Below are 23,721 nucleotides of genomic sequence, written 5' to 3' on the forward strand. Positions count from 1 at the left end.
AAAAATTCTAAGTTGATACACACTGACACTAGCATATTTTCTTTGGTTCTTATAAAAAAATCTGGAATACATAGAAACAATGCATACACTATTCCCATATATGTCTGGCATGGACTTCTTCAATCAAATTGTCCTGTAAGTCTTTATGAAGAGTGTAATTCTTTGTCCCTCCTCTTTACTGTTAGCCTTGTTGCTGCAGGGCTGTTTGATGATCTCCCATGTCTTCACTCACTGTCTTGGTAGAATCTCCAGCAGCATACAAAGAACTTTGTCTGATCCCAAATCCTGAGTTCGTTTTCTTCTGTCTCTTTACTCTGAAATGAAATTTTTGAAAAAGCGTGACCACAACACTAAGCAGAAAAGCCAGTTTAAGTTTAAAACAATTGCAGACCAAATTTCTTCTAAGAAAAAAGTTTCAGGAGGAGACAGTGGAATTTAGATGAGCAAATCTTTCAGTATTGTTAAGTTTGTAGTAAGCATTGGATACTTTTTCAACAGATTCCTTAATAAAGAAGAAAAAAGTATAAGGTTTCAGAGTAATTACTTGGAATTGTCTTTCACAGTGAGTAGCAGGTTACACTTGCTTCACTTTTGATGACTACGAGCCATTACTTATTGATTGACAGTTCTGAACTGCAGTACTGTTGCTATTCAAGATACATTTAAAGTACTTACGTATTAAAGTACTTACATTAAAGTACTTACTTACTACTTCATGAGTCTTTTTATTGGAAGAAGGGGAAGTGCAGAATAGTGAAAAAGATCAAAAATATCTCAAAACCCTTATTTGGCAGAATTCTAGCCACTAGTCCAGTGTAATGTCTTCATATTTCATTAATAACAATAGGGAGAGATTATTTTAAAAAGCATAAAAATAGTAAAGATTATAATTAAAAAATAACCGTGCCAAAAATACATACTATTTTTTATAAATTTTGGGTTGATAAGTCACATTCGCTATAACAATGTGCAGCAGAACAAGAACATCCCCTCAAGCTGGGAACCAGAAACAGGCTATTATGCTCTCTGGAATTGAAAGCACAATGAACAGACAGTAGCCCTGCACAGAACACAGATTTGGCAAGATTTAGGAGCTTAAGTACTGTCCAAAGTAGGTACACTACAAACTGACCCAAGAAGACTGCATGTAAGAGTGGCTAAATCCTGTCAGGTCTAAACTGTTTCTGTATATTAGTAGTTTTTGTCTCATCTATGATTAATTGAAAATTTCCTGTGCTTTAAGCTTAGGGGCAATGTAATCTTTGCACTTTCATTGAAATCCTAGCACAAGCCACAGCGCAATTCCTGTGTTTTGTATCTTTTTTTATATGAACAGGTTTTCAGAAAAGGGAATTCACAAACCTGTTGGTTTAGCCTTGACTCTGGGACCCTAAAAGTCTTTTGAAGAATGTCTGAACAGCACGTCAAGGAACCCGAGAGTTTTTACCAAACTGTGGAACATGGTGGTCCACAGTTACTTCATCATATCTGCAACCCAGTTACAGAATCACAGAACCACAGACTGGTCAACTTTGGAAGGGACCTCTGGAGATCATCTAGTCCAACGCCCCTGCCAGAGCAGGGTCACCTACAGCAGGCAGTGTCAATGGGTCTGTCATGCCATTATGCATACACATCTAATCTAATCTAATCTGTCTACTACTTAGAGAACAAATATGTTCTTAAAAATAAAACAACAGCATCACATGTCAAAATCACTCTGGGTTAAGTAAGCCGTCAATGTGTAAAAGCCTTTAAGTTAAGGTAGCAATGTGATTGCTTACAGCATCAAAGACTCCATGATGCTCCCATCTACTCATGAACGTGACCACTAATTGTTCCAGATACAGACTGATTGCCAAGTCCTACATCAGTAAGAAACAATAAGCTGGCAAATTCTTCACCCTGCTGGACACACAAGACTAAGCTGATCAGAAACTTAGTTGTCATGACTGAATTTCACTGGATTTTTTTTGAAAAAGGGGGCTGTTTCCTTTTTAATTACTTTGACTTAATGACTTCCAATAATAGCATTGCCTTATTAAAAATTATAGATAAATTCTATTAATAACTCTGTTATTAAAAATACGTTTGTGATTATATTAGTGCAATATCATTTATAGTTCTTTCTTTTTCCATTCATTTCATTAATCTAAAATAGATTAATATAAACTAAAAATAAAATCTCTAAAACTAGCAACTGAAAGAGTTTTAAATTAAATTTAAAGGGGAAAAAAAAAGAAAAATATTAGCAGTAACTGATGGCTATGGGCTTAAATTAGCTCATGTTCCCCAGGAATACCCATAGTACATTTTCAAGAGAAATCAAGCTACTTGTTTTTAAAATATTTCTTACGTAAACATTTTAGAAACACTTAATCTGGTGTTTCTAGATGTTATGTTAGTCTATCTAATAACTAAAAAAAAAAAAAAATACCACTAAGAGGATTTAATTCTGATTTCTATTTCGTAATCAAATTAATGCAGTTACACATATTGTGAGCCTCTACTAAAACCAGTACACAAATACATAGAATGGTAAGCTCTGAATGCTTATACAAAAACATGTACACTTGCCAGAAATCACTAGCATATAGAAAATCTTATCTAAAAGACGGGTCCCAATCTGTAATGAATCACAAAACCTAAGAGTGCCTAGCCACAGGCTAACGTACAACAACTTCCTCTCATTTTCACACTGGTTTACAACAATCTTCAAACACCTCCTGTAAGAACCCTTGAGATCACTGTTTCATCAAAGGGAATTTTGGCCATGGTGTAGTTGGAGTATGTAACATGTAAGTCAAAAGGGTTTGGTTCAGTTGCTCTGCTCTGTTTGCAAGATATAATTCCTCTTAGTAGTTGTGCACTTTTGTCACTTCAGTGTGTGTATTCCGTGTGATGGCAGTAATGAACAGCATATTTAAATGTGAACAGTTATGGAGTTTGTGCCATAAAAAAATTTGGGAAATCTTTCCTATTGGTGCTCTGCACCAGCCATCCTTGACAACCCTGGCATCCCGGAAGAGATGGGGCCAGACGTTGTTCTGTTTTCTCAGCCATGTGATGGGAGGGCACTAGGAGCCGGCTGAAATGGGAAACGTGTCTGCTTCCAACTGGAGTGTGCCGAGGTTCCTCAGGGCAGGCAGCAAAGCAGCCAATTGCATGGGTGCCCGTCCTGGTCGTGCAAAGCCCGGTCAGCTCTGCAACTGCTGCTCTTGCTTTAGCCGTCTGTGGCCAGCGCTGAGACTGAGTCAAAACCCCTTTGTATGTGGAAGGACTACACAACTGTGTTCCAAATTATTGCCGGGCAGGGACTAAAACTGTGGAAAGCCTGATAGTAAAAATAATATGCAAGTGCTCTAGAAAGAAAAATAAATAAAAAAATAATGAGGTACAAATGAATGAGCAAAATAAAATGCATGGGTTTTGAACTCAAGATAAATAAGCAAAGCATTTTATAGCCCTTTTTCCTAACAGAAGACAAATAGAAAATGCTATCAAAGTCAGCTAACAAAATCATGAAATTGCACAGGCATATAAAAAGGCAGCATGCCATATGTCCACCAATATCTAGTACAACAGGAACATTAAGAAAGCCATTAAGATAGTGTCCCCATTGTGCCCAGGTATACGATAACATATGGTACATTTCCTGCTTCACTGTGCATTTCCTTGCTTTCGTTGTTTAGCATCACTAATTCAGAGCTCAATTAATATAGTTTGTGTGTGTGCATTTCTCGGCAGAATTTTTTAAAATTCTTTGGTGCTGCTTAAAATTAATCTTTTTTTAGTGCAAGTGTACAGTAAGTGTTAACGTAAGGCAGGATTTTTTCCAAGCGTTAATTAAATGGAAGAGCTAGATAGAATTATTTTAAGGTAGCTACACATGACACTTAAATTATTATCATCTTCTTATTTAAGTCCTCACACAATTTGCTGTAATGATGCCACAGAGAGACATTACAAGGTTGTTGATAGTTTTAATCAATGGAGACTTCCCAAGGACAGATGTGGGTATCTGTCAGGACTGTAGATTAGAAGCAAAATAGTAAGGGACTTATGTAGCAATGTTAGAGAAAATACAACAAGAAATATAAGATGACTATATACTGTAAACCTGTACATGTGGAAAAGAGAAGGAAACCAAAATGCCTGAAAGATTTTTCTCCTTCATGGATATTTATTCTTGAAAACCTAAAGAAGATTGAGGAATCTCAGGATTCCCCAAAGAAAGATTAAAATTTTTTGTAAGACACATTGTCTCTCTCTTTGGTACTTCCAGATTCCACGTGCCTCCTAGAAGAGTGGAACTTCCCCATGCTAGGTCAATCTTACTAAGGTTCCTATTTGATTACAGAGCTCCTTATGGGGAAAAAAAAGAAATTATCTTCTCAAAGGAATATTGGTTATTATCTTATCTACCTTTCTAAAAGATTCGTATATTGTTTCATGGGTTTGATATAGAAAATTAAATTAGAGTGAAAATAAATAAAAACCCCACCAACTTCTCAAAAACTTGCGTCAGAAATGTTTAGATCAAATAGCTGATTAGACCAAATAACTAATATCCTGAATATTCAATTTTAAAAGATAAAGGGTGAGAGCTCACTTAATAATAAATAATAAACCTCAGTCCAGATCCACTAGGATTTGCCATTTGGTGTCTTACCTGTGACAGTGGTGCCATGCAGTACTATTTGAAAAATCATGCATAATTTATTTCCAAGTGTTTATGGAGAAGGAAGGGATCTCTGGTATGAAATCGAATCAAAATGAAGAAAGGAAACCATTACAAGCTTGAGTTAGTATCTTCACTAGTACAAACTATACCTCAATTTTAGACGTTTATTAATGCCTAAAATAATTAATATTCTGAGTGGAAATACAGGTTCTTGCCCAAATTGTAGTAAGATAGATTTATGTCAGGTTCTGGTTTCATTAAAACACATTTTCCGTTTAGCATTAGTGGACTATTACAGACCATGAGTGAAAATATGGATATTGAATTAGGTTTCATATCTTTACAAGGCAGGAATTGCTTAGACCCTGTGTAAACTCATCCAATATGCAATTCCAATCTCTAAAAATACTATATGGGCTCTCCATATGACCTTTTCTTTAAACACGTTTCCTTTGAGAGCCACAAGACTTCACACAACATTTTTCTGTATTTCTCATTCAATTATTTTTACTTCCTTGGAACTCCTGAAAAATTATGCTTCTTGATTTTCCTTACAAGAAAAGGTTTGTATTTTGTCATATATTTGTATTCCTTTTGATCTCCAAAATGCATCTCAGAATGAATTTCCCTAATACATTTCTGGGTACAGGGTATTACAATAGCTACCACTGAAATTTACTAAACAATTACATATAATATTTTCCCTAGGATGGAATATGACAAAAATGACAATTTTGATCAAACTTTTGCAACTGCAAACTATAAACAACACTTTGCAACTGAATCACTGTAGTCATGCAGATCAGAACCTGAATTTAATATGGATTAAATAGGTTGAATAAGTCACCCACTTTAAGTATTTTAAGAATGGCAGAGGATGAACATTATGAAGTAGGTACCTAATGGAGAAGAACTCCTTCCAACACCCATTCATAAATTCAGGTCTTGTTAACAGTGAGATTATGCAGAATGAATGAAGAATCATTCCCATTTATAACATAACAATTTCACTGTTCTAGCACAAAATAAAAATTAAGATGACCTTTAAAAGGTCTGTTTTTTCTTAAGTTGTTTTTCCTTAATTGTGAGATAATAATCTGTTTTTGCTCAGTTGACTTTGCATAATAACGTCTTTCATCAGTTCCAGTGTTTTAAGATCTCACCATACCAGGTTACGTCATGACCAAATAAAATCTCTTTTCTGAAAAAAAATGCTTCCTTTCAACTACATGATGGAAGAAAAAATCTATCCACTCTCCCAACAAAACGGACACAAGAAAAAAGGAATTTCAGCTTTTAGGGAAGTGAGAGTAACCTTCTGGCTTTTCTACCTTTGGTTTTTAGAATACTCCGAACCTACTGGAATGAACCAGAATATCCATATCATCTGCTTTTACAATTAAAGAAAAAATTAAAAACTGATTATTTTTCTATGTCCATCACTATTTATCAGTGTCATGTAATTGTGCCAATAAATATGTAATTCCTTGCATATTATAATAAAAGAACAGAAAATGTCTTTATATTTGAACACAAAACATATTTCAGCACTTTTGCTATTGCTAAGTGTACATTAAGGCTAAATACAAATTGGGTTTGCCATTATTCAAAGTTTAAATACATTTAAAAGTAAAAATTGAAAAATAGATGTCAGGAGTATTGAATAGTGATCAACACAATACAATTAATATGTTTTCTTTTTTTTTCATACAGTCAGATTAGAGGAAAAAAAGAACCCAACCCATAAACTCTTATCTAAATGACTTACTTAGTGTTAAAGAAAACAATCTATAATATACCTGGGAAAATAGATACTGTAAGTGGCTATTTAAGACTTATAAGTAGATAGCATAAGACTTATTTGTGTAACGTGCTTTAATATTTCTTTACAAAATGCCTTCTGATTTCTGAACATGGAAACAGTTCTTCTAGTCCTACAGAGAAGAAGATATCAATAATATATAGACTTCTTTCTGTTTTAAGAAGTGTGATTTGCATGGAAGGTTTTTTTGTGGTCATTTTTTTTCATAGCTGAAAAAAGGATAAGAAAGTACACTTGGCACAAGCTCTTTTCTTATTCCTTTTTTATACATTAAGATTCACTTTCTACAGTAATATTTTCACCTACATAATCTCCAGGCCAATAAAAAGCATGATCATTTCCCTTCCCAGTAATTACATGGTTGCCAGCTTCAATTTAGTTCCATTTACCCTTTCAGAATTCTTAACTTTTAACAGTTGCTCAACATGCATCTTCATTACTTTCCTCTTACTTCTTCCAGGTATGAAAGGTATTCAACTCTGTGGCAGACATTAACTTTCCTCCCCTCGCTCCCCTTATCCACTTCCCACTCTCCATTCAAATTTTTCTTGAAACTAAGCGGGATATGTTTAGAATCATATTAGGTAGGTTCTGTGGTACGTACTGTTTTTGTCATACTGAAAATACTATACTACACTAATTTTTAAACTGAAAATTAAGTTCTTTTCAAAATAAGGAAAAAACTCATGTACACTCAACAAAATAAACCATTTAATTCCTGAAAAAAAAGAAACTAACTATACTGCAATATCATTCAATATTATGCCTCCTAGTTATAATCATTGAACGAAAATTACATGAGAGTTCTGGGAAACACTGGAGAGTTCTGCCATACACCATGTTCTGCCTTGGACCATTGCCCAAAACATTGTTTGTCTTTGACATTATTAAAGTCTGATATCTCTTGAACCGGCTGGAGTAGAAACAAATACCGTGCGGCACTGCTGTGCTGTGATGACAAGCCTAGCAACAGTAAAAACATTTCTTTTAAAACTTGCAAGACTGGGAGATAGAATGTGAATGTGCACATTACAATTACTTATTCTGCTCCCTTCCATTCCTCCCAGCTTCAAATTCCGACATGATAGAAGCTGCTATCTCACAAGCTGTTAAAGATAGCATGTGGCTAGAAAATTATCTAACTGGAAGTTTGAACCTCCGCTTTCAAATATCACAAAGCACTAATCTCTAGCTCTGTGGTTTGTAACGTTGCTGAAATCATGTGGGAGCTAAAGTGAAAAGCAACAAATGGTGATGGTAATCTGTTAATGTGAAGGTTTCATTATCTTAGGACCTACCATGTCTGATAAAATAGTACAAGTGCTTGCAGGACCAGTAAAATTATCTTAAGTATGCAGACAGCAGGGGAAAAGTACTGATCCCTAAATGACAGTAAAGAAGACAAAGACAAAAACAGACAAAGAGTAAAGCAGTTAAAGACGAGGTAAAACACAATTAGATAAGATATAGAGCACTCTTCCTTTCTCCCGTGTTCATTTTTTTCTAACAATGTTTTAATTATTTACCAGTGTGTTAGAATAACAAATTGGTATTTGCCAAATAACATTAATAGTTTTGGTTTCATATTGGAAAAAAATAATATGTGCTTTCAGTAAGGAAAGATGCCTGATCTCAATTGCGTGCATAATGTTCCTAATTCTCAATACGGTTCAGGACAAGTTAACCTATTATCTACAAACTCCTTTGAAAAGTCTAATTTTGGTGTTTCTGCCTGTGACAGTGCCAGGATATAAGCTGGCTGTGTTTCTACTGTCTATTTTTCTGGAATACCTCCAGCATCCAGAACCGTTGTATCAGGAATGTTTGAGGATACATCCCTGCTTGGTACTTTCAGGATTCTCTTATTGACCTGTTGCCCAGCAATTCAGATAATCCCTTTTGGAAGCAATCAATACACTCTGCCTGAGTGATTTCTTAAGGCAGATTCACTGCAATGAAGTCCTCGATCATTTTTGTGACCCTTTGTAGAGTCCCTCTAGTATGTTCATGTCTTTTTTATACTGTGGTCCCAGAGCTGAACCCAGCACTCCTTATGTGGTCTCATGAGTGCAGAGCAGAGGGAAAGGATCACCTCCTTCAACCTGCTAGCCGTGCCCATACCAATGTTGTTGGCCTTCATTGTCTTGAAATTGCATTTCTGACTCATGGTCAGCTTGTTGTCTGACAGGACTCCAACCTCCCTTTCTGCAAAGCTGCTTTTCAACCAGTTGGCCCCAAGTCTGCCCTAGTGCAAGGGATTTTTCTTACCTGAGTGAGTGATTTGGCATTTCCATTTGAACTTTGTAAGATTACTGTATGCCCATTTTTCCATCTTCTTGAGGTCCCTCTGAATGACAGCACAAATACCTGGTCTATTAATGACTCTTTCCTGTTTTGTAACAACTGCAAACTTGCTGAGGGAGCATTCTGTCCCATAATCTAGATGATTAGTGAAGTTACACAGTACTAGCCCCTTTATTGACCCCAGGGGTACACTACTCAGTGACTGCCCTGCAGCTGGACTTCATTTCACCAACCACAAATCTCTTAGCCTGACAGTTCAGCTAATTTTTCAGTCCACCTCACTGTTCATTTATTTAGTCTGTATTGCATCAGGTTGTCTATAAGCATGTCATGGGACACAGTGTTGAAAGTATTGCTAATGTCAAGATAAGCAACATTAATTGCTCTCCCATCATCCACAAAGCTAGACATTTCATCGTAGAAGGCTACCAGGTTGATCAGGCGTACTTTACCCTTTATAAATCCATAGTGACTTCTTACAATCATCTTCTTGTCCTCAATATCTTTGGAAACGGTTCCCAAGATTAGCTGTTCCGTTACCTTCATGGAGATTGAGGCGAGGCTGGCTGGTCTGTGAATTCCCATATCCACCTTCTGTCCCTTTCTGCACAAAAAGCTGCACAAACGGCTGCACCTATTTGCTGCCTCTATTATTCGTGCCCTTCTTCTGGCTTCAGTGCTAACTAGTTCTCATATTTGTCAACAATAGGGCCATTCTCAGCTTATCCGCTAACCTGTAATTCTCATTCAAACCCCTCTCAACTGTCTTCAAGTGAAAGACCCCAAGACTCTTTTCTTGGAAAGCAACCTATCCATCCATTTGACCCATTCAGAAGCTGGAGCATATACTACGGTGTTTTTATTGTGCATTTATGCTCAAAGGTGAAAAAAAAAAGGCATATATATATTAAGGTGGAATATTAGCAGCTCAAATTATATGTAATTGAGGTTAATTTCACATCCTCCACAATTTTATTCATAACTTTCAGTGAAAGAAAAAGTCTTATATCTTGAACATTATTGCTTTCAGTATCAATACAGATATCTTGTATTAATTTTTTTTTTGTCTGGATAGATTAATTTTACTACTGTTGAAATCCCCTTTCTGGCTGTTGCTTTTCAATTCCTTTATTTTTCATATCTCTAAATCTTTTCCTATTTCCAAAGATCGAATCTGTCACACTATTCTTTAGGTGCATGAAAACCTCTACTTTTCAAAAATATTGTTGTAATAAAAAAGAAGAAAGATGTTTGTCCTTCTGTTTATGGCATAAAAAATGAATAGAATATTGGACTGACATGCTATGAAGCTCTTCAGAGACCAGAAACAGACCAGAAACAGAATCCAGCTTTTTGTTATGTTGTTAAACCAGGCATAACTGATTCAATGTATTCTCTTTATTTCCTGAAAATTATGAATCACAGCAGGTGATTTAGAGTGAGCATCATTCTACTGGGATCTGAAATAACAAAAGCAGGTTGACAAAATTGTCTGCATGGTAGATATTCTTAGCTTTTAGGAACTTTTACAGGATTTTATAGAAGATACAGAATCCACATGATCGTTAGAAAGGAAATGACACCACCATAGAATATGTAGAAGTCAGAGGCACATACATTATCTTTGCTAAATTTGAGAAACACAAAAAGTAAACCAAAAAAGCTGTTCTTTTCATCATATGGTTCTGAACTCTGTTCATATGTTGTGTTGTACGTGCCGTATGTGATCAATTTTGTGCCAGTATTATTCCATTAACTTCATAAACTAATGCAAGAAAAACGTTAGAAACTTTCACTGTCAGATTTTAGTAATGGATGGCCATGTCATTTTGGTAAAGTAAACAGCTCATCTCTTTCAAGTTATATTAGGTAGAAAATTGTGGGTAATATAATGATATATGAAAATATAGACAGCTGTTTGTTACCAATACATGTATGTGTATGAGGTAGCTTACCTCTGAATAAGAAGACATAGCATTTAATTATTGCTAAACCTGATTTGAGAAATAACATTTTCCCCTGAAAATTGTGAAAGAAGCACCACCCACAGCTCCACACTGATGTGTTTTTAACATTCATTGACTTATTTTCACAAAACTAACACAAATTCAGAGCATGCATAAATCATTTCTGTAGAAGAACTTTTTTAGAGTTAGTAAGAATTTGAAAGTTTTCTTAATGCTTCTCTCCTTATAACCTAGAAATTTGGAAACAATATAGAAATAATATGAATTATCTTAGCTCAACTTTTACTTTATAGTGTTTCAGTTTGGCACAACTATCACGTGCGTATTTTTATGACAAGTGCCACTGTACTGGGAAGGGAAAGGAATACCTCAGTGGCAGTGTCATCTTCAAAATGAAGCACTGAAAGTCCCTCCAAGAGGAATACGTTTGCATTCTCCAAGATGCTGTTTGGCTTAAAATAATTTAAGTCTGGGGAAGAATATATGCCCAAAACATCCTCCCCCTAACAGACAACTTAGATTTGAACCTAAGAACTATGAGCACCTTTGAATGTTATATCTTCTCTTTTCTATTCATTTTCTAAATTTTGGAACACATCTCAGCTGAAGCATGAAAATGATAATGAAAAAGTAACTTTGACAAATACTTTACGGGTAACAGTGAAGAAGCACAAGGTTATAAGCAGCGCAAATGCTGACAGGCCCATGAATATTCTCCTTGCTTCTGCTCATTTTTTGTAGATAAATATATATGTCTGTGTAAGGCACACCATAATGGATACTATTTCTTTATCTAGAAAGGTAGAAGAAAAAAGTGCAGTATTTGGAATTTGAAATTGGCAATTTCAAATTTCTCACATCAACATTCAGGATCGCTAAAGGATGGAGATGAATTGCAGCTGCTCACAGTGAAATGAAAAAGAGTTATTCCCTGTCTGCCTCTAATTTGTCTTTCAAAAACAACAACATAAAAATCTAAAACACTTGCGCACACATTTACATAACTTTTAGTTAAAACAGTGATCTTGAAAAACATCAAGCATTTTTGAGCAGGAAGAGAGTATTTCAATTATTTGTGAATTACTAGACATACCTGTACCGTAAAAATAAACAAAGAATTTTAAAAGCAAATATTACTTTTTCAGCTCCTTTGTAGCTCATCTTTTAACTTCTATATTTCTTTATTATCTTCCACTTCAAAATTTCCTATATATACATATATATAGTTGCAGTCTTTCATATATACTTTGCTATGTGGTTAGGAAAGTAACTGTAGGCATTCATCTGATTAAAATCCCATATAAATTTATACACAAATTTGATGTGAGTTTTGGACAGGTGGCAAGCTGCTCAATGGACAATCAGAATTTTAATTTTTTTCTATTGTTGATTTAATATAGCAAAAAAAGAATTTTTAGAATGTTTTATGACTAAAGAAAAGGAAAAAGAAAAGAACGTAGCTGGTAATCTTAATATGAATATTTACAAACAGAGAAGGTTTCTGGAATAATTATTTCTTATCAGTCTTTATATAGCAGAACAGAACCATTCAATTGGGGTGTTCCACAAAATCCAGAAAATGTTATAAACAGAATGTAATAAGAAAAGATTGTGGTATAGAAAAATCCCCAATCTCATGGAATTAAGAACAGAAACTAAAGAACATTGTAAAAATATGCCTATAAAGATGATAGTTTGACAGTGAAATCAATTCAGTGAGAAGTGATCATCAGACTGTCAGTATTCAAAAAAGAAGAAAAAAGTCATACAGGAATTGCTAACTTGTTCTTAGAGACAAGTAGATTCTAAATAATCTGAAGGCAGTACTGGAAATAGAAAACTTCTGAATTATACCACTTATAAAACTAATTGCTTTTTAGTTATTCCATTGCTTTTTCAGTGAGAACATGTTGCTTTCTTCCTTGAAAGAGAAAAAGTTGTTAATTATGCAGAATTTGAAAAGTGATAACATAAGGTAAGAATGCTCTGGAACAGTATAGGGAAAAAAAACCCAAAACATCTGCACTAGAAAAAAAGAAATAGACAACACAATAGTTATTATGTTACTGTATTAATCCAATAAAATATCCACATCTTGAATACTGAATGCAATATTTACTATGTCTGAGAGGAGATCACATAAACCAGAAAACAGTTTACAGAACAACCAACATGTAAACAAACGTATGGGATGGCTTCCACAGGAGGTATAACAAAACTAATTTCAGGATTCATATGATGGAGTGAACAGGAACAGGTCACAATCTCTAGCAATATAGGAAGTAGGGAGCATCAGATGAAACCAGCAAAAGGCAGGTTTGAATAACTTTTAACAGAAAGAAAGAAAGAATAACTTTTAACCAAACACAATTAAGTCTTGAGACCTCTTGTAGTAGGCTGCTGCAGAAGCCTTACAGGGCTCCAGAAAGCTATTGAACAATTTAACAGCAGAAAACTCAATATAAAGCTTAAAAGATACCATCTCTATCTGAGGAGTCCTTGACCTTGATTTTCCTGGGATCTGGCACTGTACTCCCTGCATGTATGTCTACCCGTCTGCTTTGCTCTTACAATCTTACACAAATCCACTTTGGTCCTCCACCAGAAACAGGATACTAGTTTAGATGGAACTTTGTGTAGTATTATTCTGTTATATTCACTAAACGTTAATGAACACAGAGAACAACATTTGAAATTAAGATTTTTTTTTTTCAAACACATACTTAAATTTGCATCAGAAGAGTTATAAATGTGAAATGCACTCTGCTAGGACTTAAAGAACCGTTTTTTTCTCCCACTACATTTAAGTCACATAGCCTTACTGACAAGCATGTTTTTCTATTTTACATGAAATCAGTACCAATGTCTCAAAGGGCAGCAAATGAGAGCATAAAGTTCAGTCTTTTGTATCTCAGATTGCGACTTCTCTCTGCCCAGTAAAACCCAGTGGTATTTTGCATGTATTAAGACTTCAAGGATGACATGAAATTACAGTTTCTCCTTTGGAAGACATCAGGCTATCTTCACCATTATTTCACTGCAATCAATGCTAATTTTATTGTTAATTTGATGAATTTAAGTAATTAAGATAATTGTAATATATTTTATTTCCTTTTTGAGATTACATCTGGCCTAACAAAATGTCAAAATAACATCTCCTTATTTCTTACTTAAGAATTAGAATGCCTTAGAATAGTACTGGACTCCAACAAAGCTGCACCTTGTTAAAATATGTAAAACCGGAAGCATTGCAACTCTCTTGCAGCTTTGCTATATATACTCCAGTTTCACACAACATAGCTTATTTGGCACAAATTTTGCAATATTGCTTCCCTAGCTTTACACTTTCTCATCATCCCATCAGAAGATATTTCATTTTTCATATCTTGCGGAACCAGCTTTAGCTGCAACCTTCCTCCTTAAAAGGGACCGTGGCACTAGAATATGGAAGCAGATCTTCTAGGTACTTATGAAAATAATTAATCATTCAAATGAAGGGGTTCCAGGACCTTCTGCAAAGTGCATTATTGCTTATAAATGCCAGCAGTTTTTCATACATCACTTTCTAAGTAGTGTAGTTCTTTCACACTACTTTGCACATTCTCACTTTTCTATTGTGTCTCTTTGTTGCAACTGTATCAATAAATCTTTTAATTATTCTGAATTGATGCACTTTGCAACAACTGACAAGCTTCCCGGTAGTTCAGTTCTGGGTAGAAGTATTAATTTTTCATTTAGCTCTCAAACACAAAAGTTTTTGTGCTTTTATAAGAATAATTGTAAGAATTATAATTTAGATAAACTAGAATTATAATTTAGATCTCTTATTTGATAATAAGAATTATAAGAATAAATCCAGCTTTTCTATGTAAAACTACAATGCAATAAAGAATACGCATTTATATTTATTAATTGGCTTCTTAAACGAAATAACATGACATCAAAAAGTCATTTATGTGTGTCAAGTAAAGAGTTTGGCTTAAATTTTTAAAATTTGCACTTCTTTAAAATCTAAACATTGATCATCTGGTTTCCTCATATTGAGGCCAGTGATTGTAAATACAGAAGTTTTACAGAAAAGTAACTTTACTACAGCTACTGCTGTGATGGGATGATACCCCACCCTGGTGAATTTTCTCAGATTGTACTGTGTGAGACTTGTCATAGAATTTTAGTTGGTAATGATGGCCACTACAGGTCTGTGATGATGCTTCAGAAATCTTCCACGTCTTTTGTTGGCTGCTATATCTTTAAACATGCCTCCAGTGTGGGCAAGCAGACAAAATCAATTCTTTAAAAGCATCTCAGAAGCTTCTTTCAAGAAAAATGGGTAACATACACTAATATTTTTTTGCAAGTGACAGTAAATGCAAATCACAGCAGGAGGCTTTCAAGTATGGAGCTGATGGATGACAAACATGTTACCCTAAAAAAAGTGTGTGCAATGTAAGCTTTAACTTTTTGGAAATATTTTTGAAAGAAGCTATCTCATAAAAATGCTTCACATTGCTATCTGAAAACTAGAAGAAAGTGGCTCTTCTGGTCTCCAGAATAAAATACAACTGAAATATGTGCTGAGAAGTGATAAGCACATCTAAAAGATTTAATTAAAGCTCTCAGGAATAAAGAAAAGAGCTACTGACACAGCAACTGTCATGACAAATTATCTGTTGAGAATCTTTAAGAACTGGAAAATACTCAGCTGACTACAAAAATGTTTTAAAACTCTTACTGAAGACAATTAGCTAATCTAGGCAATGATACACATTTATAATGTTCAGTATAAGGTCTGAATGCATCACTTACTCTGATGCATTCAGAAAAGTTGAAATTTGAAATGATTTGTAAAAAGAAGTGTCTGTCTTTTACAACTGGTATGCAACCAGTGTAGATGTTTAAAAAACTTTTCTATAAAATTGCATTTCATGATTATAATATTTAATATAAGCAGTAAAGCACTTGGATATTTAATTACCAAGCTAGAATTTCTATTAATCATTCTTAAAAGAAAGATCAGTGATTCATTTTAAGAACAACCATGGTGATACTCTACCATTTTTTGAATCCTGTATTTAACAAAATCATCCAGTACTTCAGGTTAGCTTTCAGAATAATACACTGGTTATCTCTACTTTATGTAATAATCATTGAATTAATTCAATCCCATTGAAAAAATGGGTTATTACCCTTAATAAAAAGCTTAAGAAAAAAAATAATCACATATTGAATCCAATTGTTTGTTGCCTTAAAAAGTGTTAGCAATTTAACCGAATACTTGGTCCATTAGTAACCTAATTACTTCTAAATAATAAAGTAAAGTATAAAGAGTGCATCTTGTTCATGGAATTGTATGTCAGGCTTTTCCTTTTGGATCACTTATAGAATGGTGTCAAAATGCCAGGGCTTACTGAGGTGGGTATTTAGTTCAGATACAAAATACAAAAGAAGATAAAGTTAAGAAAACATTCTTTGCAGATGAGTTGACAATAATATATATACTATTTATATTGGAGATAATCAGCATAACATAAAAATATCCTCATATATTGAATTTATCTAAGCCCATAAGAAGCAACGTGGGTGATGCTGTGGGCATTACTACATTGTCAGTCACAATGAAAAAAAAAACAGACTTGGATTATTGGATTACTAAATCTTTTTTCTAATATAGAAAGTTACCTCTGTTCTGATATTAAATCCCCAGCATGAAGAGTTTAGCAATCTCTGGAGCTTTAAAGAAACCCATGAAAACTTCCTATAAGAGGGGCTAAGTGCAGAGAAGCAGGCTATAATTTCAACAGCTCATTGATTGAAGACTATTTGGCTTTCCAATTTAATAGAGAGGCCAAATACAATTATAGACTGTTCTATGGAACTCAGAGCATGGAAACTGCATTTCTGTTATTTTCCTCTAAATGTTCATAAATAATCCATTCACCATCTCCTTGCATTTGCTTCTCTGTAGGTTCTACTAAACATCAGAAAACCAAAAATTAGTGATAAGGAGACTTTTTTTAGAGATTGTATACATGCAAACAACACAGCAATATCTTATGAAATGCCTGCTCAAAATTAGCCTGCATTTTTAAGTTTTAGAAGTATCAAGCAAAACCATTTTGCACAAGTGTATTTCTCATTTTCAAAGAACTATAGGTGACAGTATTCGAAAAGAATTGCAACTTAGCTCAAACACTTTCTAATTAAATAAAAAGAACATAAAAAGAAGTAAAAAGAAGCAAAATTTATCATTTCCTTTCCTTAGTTGAATTTTTAAGTGAAATAAGGACCTGAGAAAAAGCATTTTTCCATCTGCATCTGACAGATAATTCCTCATTAACTCTATGAATGAAAACAAAATATTCAAGATCTTAATAAATATGTCATGAGATAAATTCATTGCTGATATCAATTTAGAAAACAGATTAAATTTTGAGAATGAAGGATAAAGAAAATATAATATATTTAATTATGAATTTAAATTTTCTGGAAGATGAATTCTAAAGCTGTAGAACGCACACCAATCAGATTTTACATCTTTTGGGGTGTGTCAGTTCCAAATCTCGAGCTTAAATAGATATTTATTTTTAGCAGAAAGAGTTATTTAAATGATTACTTCAATACTTATTCTATAGATCTATTGCTCAATCTTGTTGGAAAGCTAATCAACTATATAATTTAAATTAAGCTTTTTTCATTCTCCTGTGTGCGTAAATATCTAAAGAAATATGATCAAATCCTCATTGAAGACTGCTATCCAGTAAATACAAAACATGGAAAAGAAAGCATGATCAGAGTAATTAATATCTAAATATTGTCTGAACATCAATGTTTGATGGCTATTAGGGAAGGCAAGATTTCAGGGAAAGAAGGTTAAACTAGATCAAATAAGAATACTGCCTCTGTTAGCATTTGAATAATTTATTTTTCATATAGTTTGAAACCTGGAACTTTATTCCTAAGTGCCAAATTTCACTTCAAGAACTGAAAATTTTATATATACTTTTCAAACTATGCTTCCATGGAGCTAACTCGTATACTTGCAACAAAGAACTGAATTACACTGGATAGCTGATTCATAAGATCACAGACTGGAGTATAAGAGGTCCCTTAATAGAGACAAAACACTTATTTTAGTTCTTTCAATCCTATATAAAAAGTTAATTTTCTTGAGTAAAGACAGAGATATTGATCAGTTTAATCAGACCAGTTATTCTGAAAAGTTAAGTCCGCTTTCTCCTCCTCCCTCGCTCTTGGAAGTCATACTGTTACTGGCAAAAAGACAGAAGTAATTTACCTCAACAGCCATTTTGGGCAGAGGGAAGTGATACAGAACTGCAGATTTTATCCTCTCATCAGCACAGGGTAAAAGTGAAAAATTCAAATGGAGGAAGAAATATATGATGGTAAAGTAAGATTTATGGCTAGGATGTCCTATTGCCTGTTGCTACGAAACCTAGAGAGGTGTATGGTCGGAAAATTGAACATCTCAAAGGCTAAAAATTACAGAATTGAGATTCCCAACATTTTGGTGCCCCCAAATTTTACTTATAGTACAGTCTTACATGCATGATTGAGGACTGTTTCCCTATTCCAATCTGCCCTGTTAATCACTCTTTCTGCTCCTACTCTCCCCCTGTCCCATCTCCTCCTACCATTTAATTCCTTCTTATTTTGCCTCTGTCCCCAGTTCCTCCACTCTGCCCCATGTCTGGCCCAGCCCTGCTGCCCTTTGCCAGTCTCAGCCATGCTGCTCTTCCTCAGGCTGTGGTTGTCAGAGGAGGAGTGTCCCAGACATAGAGCAGAACCTGCCTCAAAATATTGCGGTTTCTGGGTGTCTTCTGCCACTGGAAGGGGCGGTTGTAACAAACATTGTATTACTTTGCGAGTCAGGATTGGCAAATGCCAGGTACACAGAGAAGCTATGAGGCATTTTGATGTAAAGGTCTAAGAAGTCTCCAATGAATGTGGGAAATTGATTTCTATGGGCTTCATCAGAATATTCAAGTTTTCATGGGGCAAAGCAAAAGGCATATACCTGACAGTAGAATAACTGATATTCCTAATTTAAAGTCTCTACTCCAAAGCACTATGAGTGAGAAAGTTTAAACTTAAGAATTATTTTAACATAAGCAAATCAGTGCATTTTCCTGAAGGCTGCTAAGCCCTTATAGCAGCTTTATATAGCTATATACACACAGAGAGGCACATACACACATAGCTTCAGGCCATACAGGACAATGTAATGCTCTGTCATAGATGTTTGCCAGACTTACAAGCAGATGACAGAAAAAGGGGTTTAATTATTACTATTATTATCATATCCAGATACAATGATTGCTATAAGCATAAGCTTCTTTTTAAGCAAACCAATATTTTATTTTTTTTTCTGTATACAAGAAATAGATTTTGAAAACAGAAGAGTCTACCTTATAAGAGTTTGATCCATCCAATGTTCTGAATATCAAGACTGGTCTCTCCTGTTGTCTACGAGCTCTTCATGCATGCTACTCTGCTGGAGCAGAGCTTTTCAACATTTATGGGTACAGCTTTACTGATAGCCACAGCGGACCTGTTGTGAAATTCTCTTTGTTACCAGGAGGTTCTTTTCTAATCTACTAAACACAGAAGTAAAACTCTACTCATTGCACAGCTGTATTTTTCATTAATCTGAGAGAGCTGCAGGTTTCTTAATAGCTTCCATGGCTTCCTTTGGTTTAAAGTCTAAATTGATTACGGGAGCTAAAATATTGTCACATTTCCCTTACAACCTGCAGGAGAGGAGGACATGAAGCTATGACATGCTTTCCAGTGTGCAACAAAACCCACACTTACATGGTCACTGGCAAAAGCAGAACAGGAAGAACTGAAACAATTGCAATGTTGAGTCGTGTGTTTCAAAAGAGATTAATTGATTTTGAAGGGGAAAGCCCAGCATTCTCCTGCTGAGCCAGTTCTAAAAGCAAATATACATTATATTATATTCTGAAACATAATCTTCCAAAAAACATATCTATATTTTGCATTGTATTATAATATGCACTTTGGTACTGGCCTAATTCATTTGGGGATCTTTTGGTGTGGTTTAGTTTGTTTTCCATCTTTTCAGTCATTGTCTGATATCTGTAAGTAAATGGGAAATACACTAGATGAATAGCTTGTGGAAAAGAATTTCAAAGGACAAATGAGTAAAGAGTTTGGAGTCCAAAACAGATGAGGTTGAAAAATGTGCTAATGCAAGCTCTGTAGGATTGATTTTTCAACTAGCAGTTGAACCCTTACTCCAAATCAAAATTAGTTCACTAAAAATCACAACATGTATTTGTTGACGAGCAAATGGTGTAGGAGAAAAAAGTGTAGAATGGTTTGGTTTTCCTTTTCCCCTAAGTTTTATTTTTTGGTAATTATGCTATGGTATCAATTTAAATGAACAAAACTCATAGAGTAGGTATAAGTTGAATCTCTTTTCTTAAACTACAGAATAAACTAGAGCAACAGTACTAGAGGAATATATATATAGCCGGACATTCATGAATCATTCTTCCAGGAAAATTATTTGGGATTTTCCTCTAATATTTTGAGGTTTATTATACAACTGCCACATTTTTGTGAAAGGTGTCAGCTTATAGGTCTCAGGGTAGCAAGAACAATATGCAGAAAAGTATTGACAGTTCTCTGTGCTGCCTGTATACACTCTATGTTCACTTTCATATGTTAGTAACAGGCAAACGTATGGGTTGCACTATAACAACATTGCCTAAGAATCGCCTTCCATGTTGAAGACTTAATTAACATACTTAGGAACAATATCTTGGCAACTTAAGCTTCTTGCTGATGTAGAATCTGGCATGTAACTGCTTATAGATTGTTGATTGTAGTACATGGTGCATGCAATAAGTACTGAATTAACTAACAAAAATGGATACATACAGAATGCCAACAATTTGTATTTATTAAACCCATTTGAGAGATCTGCTGTTAATAACAACAAGATATATGTAATTTTATATTTTTCTAAAATTTATAAAATTTATGGAATTTTATATTTTTACAAAATTACTTGTCTTATCATATTAGATATTTTCCCATTATTTTTATATCTATTAAAAATAATAATTTAAGCCCTATATTAACATGCCATCTCTCAGCTTTAACTCCAGCACCATGCCTATAGAAGTTATTATCAAATAGCATGGATTTTACTCGTTTTCAGTTGATTTATCCAAAAGTAAGTTTGAATCAATTAAAAGAGGAAGGCTCTTACTACCAGGGACAGCGGGGTCCACCCCCACCATCAGCTTTATAACCCGCTGACTGTTTCTCAGACTTATTTCCTTGTTGGACTGAATGTACTGGTACAAAGCCTGGCACAACCACACACTGGAAGAGGAAGCACATGTCAGCACAGACAGGACACTGTGCCAGAGCTGTAGCCCTGAGAGTGTGCAAGGGTAGGTGGAAGGAGGACCCTTACCAACTAAAATGTTAGAGACATCACTGAGTTAAAAATGAACCAAAAATAAACACACTGAATAAACCCTGCAGTTCAAGAAGTCAAATATGTTTCTCATCCCCTGAAGACTAACCAAACTTAAAAATAACACTTCCTTAGTTATTTCAGGTTTTCAGTACAAATGCAAGTGTGACTGAAATACCTGCAAATGTTTTTCTGTATTCAAATATAATTTTTTTTTTTTTTTTTCAGAAACCTTAATTCAATCCCACCAATATCCAATACAGGCTTAGCATATGAGTATTTTAAAGCATTTATGAGAAATCTCTTCAATGTTTCAATTTTCTATTACTTAGTATATTTTGCAGCTACGTTTTATCATTCAGTATCAACAGTTTCAATGAAATTATATAAATGCTGCCTTTTTAGATAAAGGCTTTAATAATTTTATTTTAAAAACAGAGTACACCGGTAGTCTGGAATCTATGGATCTGCTTTTAAAAGATTTAAATTTAAATATATTTTGTTTGTACTTATTTCCCCTGAAAACTAATAGGACCAACCATTACTAAAATTTCCAGTTGATTCAGAAAAGACAAAAAGGAATTAGGAGCTTCCTCCGAAATACATATAGTTATTTGAAGAATCGGGTTATGGTTTTCTAAATTACTTTCAACAATCTTGAGAAAGCTTATAGGATCTTCTTGATGGCTGTCCAGGGTATTATATCTAAACAGGAAAACAAATAAAACACTAACGTCTTTTAAATTGAAAATGTTCTGGTTTGTAACATTACAGCATTTATATTTTCAGAAAAGCCAATACTTCATATAAAGAAAATGAGCTGTGTTATTTGTATCTTGTCTAACAAGGAGATGTAATCATGTCACATATTTTCCAACAAAAACAATTTTCATCATAGAATCACAGAATGGTTTAGGTTGGAAGGGACCTTGAAGATCCTCTAGTTCCAACCCCCCTGCCATGGCCAGGGTCACCCCCCACTACACCAGGTTGCTCAAAGCCCTGTCCGACCTGGCCTTAAGCACTTCCAGAGATGGAGCTTCCACAACTTCTCTGGACAACTTGTCCCAGTGCCTTACCACCCTCACAGTAACATTTTTTTTTTTCCTAATACCTAATCTAACTCTACCCTCTTCCAGTTTAAAGCCATTCCCCCTCATCCTATCACTACATGCCCTAGTAAAAAGTCCTTCCCCAGCTCTCCTGTAGGCCCCCTTTAGGTACTGGAAGGCCGCAATAAGATCTCCCCAGAGCCTTCTCTTCTCCAGGCTGAACAGCCCCAACTCTCTCAGCCTCTCCTCATAGGAGAGGTGCTCCAGCCCTCGGATCATTTTTATGGCCCTCCTCTGGATGTGCTCTAGCAGGTCCTTGTTTTTCCTGTGTTGGGGGCTCCAGAGCTGGAAGCAGTACTCCAGATGGGGTCTCACCAGAGTGTTTTGTTTTTGAAAGTGCAGCCTTCTTCAGGTATTGCAATAGGTCTACAAGATGTCTATGTTAATGAAGCCAGTATTTTTTTTAGTTTGAAGAATCCTCCCACCCCTCAGATAGTACCAGCCATTTTACAAGAATATATACAAATTCTACCAAGGGCTGATGGGAATTACCTACTTGCATAATAAAAGATATTTAGTATATGTCTTAATCCTGAATTTGATTTGTATACACCCTTTCCAGATTATTTGTTTACATATGCTGTTTACATACTCTGCTTTGTTATCTATGCAAACGTCCGATCCCTTTCTAGTATTGCTGATGTGTTTGAGAATGTATCCTTTAGCATCAGTGGTGCCACAGGTTTGAAATATACCTCGTGATGATTGGAGCATGCCATTTACAACATCAGTTAGTTGTGAAAAAGATGCTAGGAATGCAGTCAAAAATACTACATATGATCACTTTTCTCTTTGGTTTTACTTTGATATAAAAGCATTATAGTAAGCTATTTCTACATTGCTAATACTAGTGCTTTGTTTCTAAATTTATCCTTGTTCTTGACACTATTATTTTGCTCCTTGTTCATTTTATCCTCTGTTGAACGGACATATTAACATTAGAATACACATCCCACTCCATCATATTTCTGTACCTACTTCTAGGCAGCTCTAGACTGCTCTCATTAGTGGTGGCTATGTTTTAAATGACAACAGCTACCACATAACTTAAAAAAAAAAAAAACAACAAAAAACCAAACCACAAAATCCCATATAGCAACAAAACTCACATAATGAGTTTTATCTCTGGATACAAATGCGGTTGCTTCTCAAACTTCTTCCTAAGTTCATTAAAATGACACATTCCTGTTTGAGACTGCAGGTTTAAATTACTTTATAATGTGTCTCAGAGGATGGCTTTTTGGCATCGCTATATATAAAAATAATTGCTGCAGCTGGGATTGACATATGGTGACATACAATACGCAGCATCAAGCACTCTTCTATAACTTCTACTGGACATTCCTAATTTTTATTCT

The 23,721-nt window shown here is 34.7% G+C and overlaps 1 protein-coding gene across 1 annotated transcript in view; it reads right to left on the bottom strand.

Moving 5' to 3' along the window:
* Positions 1–224: 224 nt before the first annotated feature.
* The window catches only part of CCDC102B (coiled-coil domain containing 102B), a 172,057-nt gene continuing 148,560 nt past the window's right edge, over positions 225–23,721 (bottom strand). Inside the window, exon 5 of the mRNA XM_009889055.1 lies at positions 225–314. Within this exon, the coding sequence (XP_009887357.1) occupies positions 225–314 (90 nt within the window). The remainder of the gene's footprint in view (positions 315–23,721) is intronic.

This window comes from Charadrius vociferus, unplaced genomic scaffold, assembly GCF_000708025.1.
Source record: "Charadrius vociferus isolate BGI_N301 unplaced genomic scaffold, ASM70802v2 scaffold65, whole genome shotgun sequence".
NCBI lineage: Eukaryota > Metazoa > Chordata > Aves > Charadriiformes > Charadriidae > Charadrius > Charadrius vociferus.